The sequence below is a fragment of the Elephas maximus genome, chromosome 7 (assembly GCF_024166365.1).
Source record: "Elephas maximus indicus isolate mEleMax1 chromosome 7, mEleMax1 primary haplotype, whole genome shotgun sequence".
Lineage (NCBI taxonomy): Eukaryota > Metazoa > Chordata > Mammalia > Proboscidea > Elephantidae > Elephas > Elephas maximus.
Genome location: NC_064825.1, coordinates 108053028 through 108060075, shown reverse-complemented (window position 1 = coordinate 108060075; position 7048 = coordinate 108053028). Strand labels below are relative to the sequence as shown.

General features: G+C 36.4%; 1 protein-coding gene across 1 annotated transcript; it reads right to left on the bottom strand.

Annotated features, from left to right (window-relative positions):
* Positions 1-4490: 4490 nt before the first annotated feature.
* On the bottom strand, positions 4491-5489 carry LOC126080274 (olfactory receptor 10AG1-like). The gene has a single exon (XM_049891529.1). The coding sequence runs from the start codon at positions 5487-5489 to the stop codon at positions 4491-4493; it is 999 nt and encodes a 332-aa protein (XP_049747486.1).
* Between the last annotated feature and the right edge of the window lie 1559 nt (positions 5490-7048).

Below are 7048 nucleotides of genomic sequence, written 5' to 3'. Positions count from 1 at the left end.
TGTCTTGGTAACTTTCTCTTGAGGTCTATCCTATACCAGGTTAATTGAGCTTCTCAGATGATCACCTTTTGTCTTTCATGATATTTCAGAAGTTTTCTGCCAGCAAATCTTCAACCATTTTCTCTGTTTCCCATTTTCTTCCCCTGTTCTGTAATTCTACCCACATGCAAATTTTTGCTCCTGATTGTGTCCCATATAATTCCTAGGTTTTCTTCATTTTTTCTCTGATTTTTTCTCAAAGTGGCATCCATGAATTTATCTTCAAACTTGTGGATTCTGTATTCCATTATTTCAAATTAGCTTCTAAAACCTCCTATAGATTTGTCAATTTCTGAAATTTGTTGTTTATCTTTTGGATTTCTATTTGTTGTTTTTGTATGATTTCTAATTATTTATTTTGACATTTTTGTCTTTCCATTTTTTTCCTTGAATTCTTCTATTGCTTTGTATTTTCTTTGATTTTTGCAATATTTTCATTGGATTTGTCTGTTTTTTCCTTGACTTTGTCTGTTTTATCCTTGGTTTTGTCTGTATTTTCTTTGATCTCTTTCCTAATCAATTAATCAATTAGAGAGCCCTAAATATTTCTAATTTTAAATATTAGTGTTTTGAATTTCATACCAGTTAGTTCCACTGCCTTTTCTTGTGCCAGAAGCTCATCTTACTCATCATTTTGGTCATTCACTGGATCTTTCACGTCCCCCCTTTTTTTTTTTTAATGTGTTTTGATATTGTCTGCTGTCTCCCAGACATTAAGGTGTTATTTTCTTTATTTATTGATTGCATGTTCATTTGTTTCACCCTACTTTTTCTTTTTGTTTTGATATGTCAGGGCAGGTTGGCCAGGTGTGGCTTGCTGCTTGCTCATCTGTGGACAGAATAGCTCTCGCCAACTTGACTGGGCAGGTATGGCAGCAGCAGACAGGGTGAGCTTGTTTCACAGTACACTGGTTTGCAAAGTGGCTGAGGGTGGACTGGGAATGAGCTCTCTGCCTCCTATGTTGGTCCATAGGTTTGGGAATATTCACAGCACCTTGGCATAGGCTAGAGTGTCAGATGGGAGGTGGATTGGGCTAGCTTCCCATCATTCAGCAATTGGTTGTCATGCAGCAGGAGGGAGGTTCAGAGTAGACCCTGTTGCAGCAATGGACCACATCTGGGGACACTCTAGCTCCAGCAGCATGGCAAGAGCTAATGGAAAGGGGAGGTGGGGTACGGTACTTTACAGGGGGAAGGAAGGAAAGAAAAGAGAAATTAAAAAAGGTAGATGGCAGGTGAGGAATCTGACTTGGAGACCAGCAAGATGGGGGCATAGTGGTGTATAGGGCTAGGTGGAAGGGAGATAAATAAATAAATAAATAAAGGGAAAAAGAAAAAAATGGCACACAAGGAGCCCGTGTGTGGGTTGGGCAGAACCAGGGTGATGACGGGACAGTAGTGCTCTAGCCCAGAGGTGCCACATGGCCCTTTGGGAACGTGTGGGAGTGGCATATAGAGCAGAAGGGTGAGGGGCAGGGAAGCAAGTTTTTCTGGTTACTGGGTGCTCTGTCTCCTGTTGGGAGTGCTGTGAAATTGCTTGCTTATATTCCCTGTCCCTGGTGACTGACAGCTGTGCTCCAAGATGGCAAAGCTATGCCATCTTAGTTGGCAGGGGAGCTCTACTCTGTATCTCTGTTTCCCTTCAACTTCTTCTTCCATTCAGTATTTGATTTAGTTCTTTATCCCTTCATTTGTTGCTTAAAGTTCCCAGATTGACATTTGTATCTGCTTTGCTTAGCTTTTCCAGTGTTTGCTGTAGAGCGATGGTATAATGCATCTGTCTAGAGTGCCATATTAGTTTTGCCTCCAGTATTTAATCTTTTTCTAATTTATTTTTCACTTTGTTGTTTTTGGAATTTATTGAAATTATCTTTGTCAGAGAGCACAAGAATAACTTTTCATAAATATTTTATTGGTACTGGAAAAGAAATATACGCCAGTTTTTTTTTTAAGTATACCACTTACATGATCTCTAAACATCATAAAATTATTTTTAAAGTTTTTATCTTCTTGATTTGACAAGTAGTGAAAATCATGTTAGTATTGTTATAAATCTTGAATTTATGTTTTTATCTTTTTTATTTGCTGGATACTGAAAAATCCTTCATTAATTCAATATTTTTTACATTTTCTCTTTTTTTTGTTTCAAAGATTGTCTATTTTTCATCATTCAAGCTCACTCATTTATTTTTAACTATGTTCATTCTTGTAATCTCATATTTGTTGAAATCTGGTTCTATTGTTATATGCCTTTTATTTATTTTTTAAGGGGTGACCATAGATATTATATAATTTGAGTCTTTTTAGATGATAAACACACACACTTATGTTTTTTCACAAATAAAAGACATCTTGGTTGATATTGAAGTTTATCTGCTAGATGCTAGATTCTTAAGACATCTACTAGCAAGAAGAAAGAAAGAAATGGAAATATTTTCTTTGATTTTTCTTGTTATTTTCAGAATGAATATTGATTATTGCTTCCTGTGATATACCAGTTACCTTCTCATTGTAGTAGATTCAAACTATACCAAAAAACGTAAAAATAAATCACAAATCATTTGAAGTCTTGCCACTGTGAATAAGCCAATATTTCCTTCTAAGCCACACTCATCCAAATACTGTTCGTATACATACCCATGCATATCCACTACTGACATGCAAATGTAAATAACTGAATGGTAGAATGGTATTATGGGTTGCCATCTTGCATTATAGGGAACCCTGATGAGCAGTGGTTAAGCACTGAGTTGCTACCTGAGAGGATAGTGGTTCAACCTACCAGCAGCTCCACAGGTGAAAGATGTAGGAGCTTCTTCAGTAAAAGCTTACAGTCTTGGAAAACCTGTGGTGCAATTCTACTCTGTCTTATAGGGTCGCTATGGTCAGAATTGAGTCATTGGAAATGTTTTTTTTTTTTTTTTAAGGGTTTATCTTTCATTGTTTTACAAAAATTAGGTAATGTTTTATAAATATATTTTAATTTCTTTTGCACGTCAGTTCATACTTGGAATATCTTCACAACAGCTCTTCTAAAATCTTAAATGGGCTCTATACTTTCATGGTATAGATGTACTCCAGTGTCTTAACATAATCTCTGATTCCATTTTCTTCTAATTTGTTTTCTCACTATAAATATTATGTTAAATATTCCTCAAAAACTGCATATTCATAATAGTCATTTTTGTACATGTGTTGTTATTTCTTTCAGATGGGCTGTCCTTTAATCAGTTTATAGAGCAAAAGGGTTAATGTTTTGTTTTGTCTCCACAAAGAAAAAAATGCTAAATCACTGTCCAAAAGGCATGCAAGAATAGACTAGAAGAATGATGAATTAGTAGAGACCTGGCAGGGTACACAAGTCATTCCTGATGAATTAAAGTACTTTAATGAAAGGGCTGGAAACCCTGGTGGCATAGTGGTTAAGTGCCACAGCTGCTAACCAAAGCGTCGGCAGTTCAAATCTGCCAGGTGCTTCTTGGAAACTCTGCAGGGCACTTCTACTCTGTCCTATAGGGTTGCTATGAGTTGGAATTGACTCGATGGCACTGGGTTTGGTTTTTTTTTTTTTTTTTTGGTTAATGATAGTGCTATTTACATGGGTGTGGTTAGATTACCTGGAGAATACCTGATCCTTGCAAGTGTAGATAGATATTATAAAACCAAGGCCTGAAGCTAAAAGGGGAGGAAATAATGTTACCAGAGAATGGTGAGGAGTGGAACCATAGATGCAGCAACACTCTGCAGTATCTGTAGTCTTTAAGGGACATGGGCAGAGAAAAGGTATAGAAGCAGAGAAAATACACAGGGAAAACCCCAAATTCTCCCCAGGGAAAAAAAAAAAAAATTTTTTTTTTTTTTCCCCCAACATCTTAGCTACTGTTGGTGTTGCTAATTGGGCTAATCCAAACACAGGGGCAGAGAAAGGCAGCAAATGCATCTGCAGTGAAATATAAGAAAAAATTAACACTGAACATGACCCTAATTCCTAATTAAACAACACATTCAATTATCTTTCATCGTGTTATTCAAACAATCTCTTACCTCACTTGTTCACAGTCAGAGGAAGGGTTGATCTTCAAGATTAGATTTTTGAACTTCAGTTAATTTGTGGTTTCATTACACAAAAGTAGTTAACTCTTTGGAACAAAGGTCCCTTAACATAATATGAGACTGTTAGCACACCATTGATTATTTCTATTTAGGAATGTAGAAACTAAACTAGAAGATTTTTCCTGTTGTATCTACATTACAAAACCCAAAACCCAAACCAAAGCCACAGCCGTTGAGTTGATTCCAACTCATAGCAACTCTACAGGACAGGGTAGAACTGCCCCATAGAGTTTCCAAGGATTGCCTGGAGGATTCGAACTGCCGACCTCTTCGTTAGCAACCGTAGCACTTAACCGTTATGCCACCAGGTTTCTGTTATTTCAAGTCACTGCTTCAAGTTAGTAATTAAGTAGTAATTTCTTCAGTGCCACCATGACATTTTTGTTCCTCAGACTATATATAATGGGATTCATCATTGGTGTCAAAATTGTGTAGAAAAGAGAAAGGAGCTTCCTCAGTCCTTCAGATTTATTTGATGCGGGCTGTAAATAATTGATAGCAGCTGTTCCATAGAATAAGACTACAACTGTCAGATGAGAAGAGCAGGTGGAGAAGGCTTTGGCCCTCCCTCTGACTGAGGACAATTTCAGAATATTGGAGATAATTTTGCCATAGGAGGCAACGATCAACAGAAATGGAACCATGAAAAACACCACAGAAAATATATAGACTGCCATCTCATTTACAAATGTGTCCCCACAAGCAAGTTTTAGTATTGGGGGGACGTCACAGAAGAAATGATTAATTGTGCTAGACCCACAAAAGGACAAAGAGAAAACTTGACATGTTTGTCCAATTTCGACTGGAATTCCACTGATCCAGGAGCCAGCCACCAGCTGGATACAGACTTTGTGGTTCATGACTAGAGAATAGTTCAGAGGGTTACAAATGGCCACATAGCGGTCATATGCCATCACTGTCAGGAGCAAACACTCTGTGCCTCCAAACATAAGAACAAAATACATTTGCATAGCACAGGGCAGAAAGTAAATATTTCCTTTCTGGGTCCAGATATCCCTGAGCATTCTTGGGACAGTAACTGTTACATAACATATTTCCAAGAAGGAAAAATTGGCAAGAAAAAAATACATGGGATTCTGGAGAGTAGGATCAATTCTTGTTATCAGTATTATGATGCTATTGCCCAACAAAATCATCAGATATATGACAAAAAATATCCCAAAGAGAATCCACTGAAGATTGGGTGTATCAGAAAACCCCACGAGTGTAAACTCTGTAACTGTAGTAGTATTTGATTTTTCTGCTTTTGATTTGCTTTCCATCTGTGGATATGGTAAATTCAAGATGATTAATTTAATCACAGTTTTTAAAAGCATTTTCACTTCTGTTAATTGGATACGTGCATGTGTAGAGCTACATATCTCTTAAATTAACTCGATCAACACATTGCTCCATTTCTAGGGAATATGATTTAAAACTTCAGCAATGAACTGACATGCTATTAAAGAAATTCAGCAAATAAAATCCTGGTATATTTTATTAAACTTGGATTGTAATGACACCAGAAATATTGAGAAATGCACACTGTTATTTAGAGCATATTTTCAGGAAAGAGCCATGATTATTTTACCCCAATAAGAATGTATCATTTTCTATTGCTTAATCTCAGTTCATGAATATTTTCTGTATGGATATCCCTATTCCAACTTCTCTGAAGTCAAAAGTTTTCTTAAAATTTTTTTTCTTAATTCTTTGCTGAAAATTAGTTTTAAGACTTTCCTTTTGTAAGACTCAGTTTTCTTAAACCAGTCCTTTGTTTCTGTGTTAATAAATGTGTACATTTTTATTTTATCTTCTGTATTTCTTCCATCACTCATACAAAAAAAAAAATTGCCTCTTAACATCTTTTTTCAGTTTATGGTAAATGTTAAGTTACCTGTATTTCAGTTAGAAATATGACCCACTCTTCCTTACAACCAAATCTAACTCTGTCTGCCTCGTCCCCTTTGTAGTAATTTTTCTTTAAACCAATTATTATTCACTCCGGCCATGCAAGAGGAAAGAGTGTGTGAATGAGACTGGACAAAAACACAATCATCTTGCTTCACTCTATATTAATGTCCTCAGATAAATAGTCATTGGACACTACTTGACAATTCACATGACACTTATTTAATATTTACTCTCAACTTTTCAAAACAATTATTCTTCATTTTCTTGTCTCCTCAAACTTACTACGCCCCACTCCGCCTTTTATTCCAATCAGCTGATGATTTTGACTTAATAACTTCCAATGTAAAGGTGATCAGACAAGCATTCACTTATATTTAAAAAAAATTAGTACTAGTTATCAAAATGAACATGCAGGAATTACACCTATTTCTCATTTATTGACTATCTCATTATCCAACATTTCTCATTTACAACAATATTAAAAAATCTACTATCCACTCTTTGCCCGTTAATGAGATGGCAGGCATAGCGACAAAGGCTGAGGAGCAGCCCCTCCCTAGAGGCAGTCTCTGGAAGATCTCAGGGTGTTAGACCATGCTGCCCCTCACCCTCCAACCTTCGTGCCTGTAGGGGTGTGATGTCCAACTGTAGGGTTGGCCTTCTCTGTGGCTGTGGACTCCAGGCAGCCATGCAGGCAGCATCAAGTGTTGCACTGATGAGTACATCAGTAAATCCTAGCTGTTATTATTTCTATGATAATATTTTCTAATTAAAAGAAAAAAATCAGACAAACAGAAGTCTGAAAACAGGAAAAAAAATCCTCCATTTTTTGCATAATGCCGATTCTTGCATAATGACCTGGTATTTGGAAACCAACCGAGTTGATAAATGAGGAGTGGGTGTATTTTATTAAAAATAATAAATACTGCTGTTATAATCCTTTGCCATGCATTTAATTTTACTTATAATTTGGAAAGTTAGA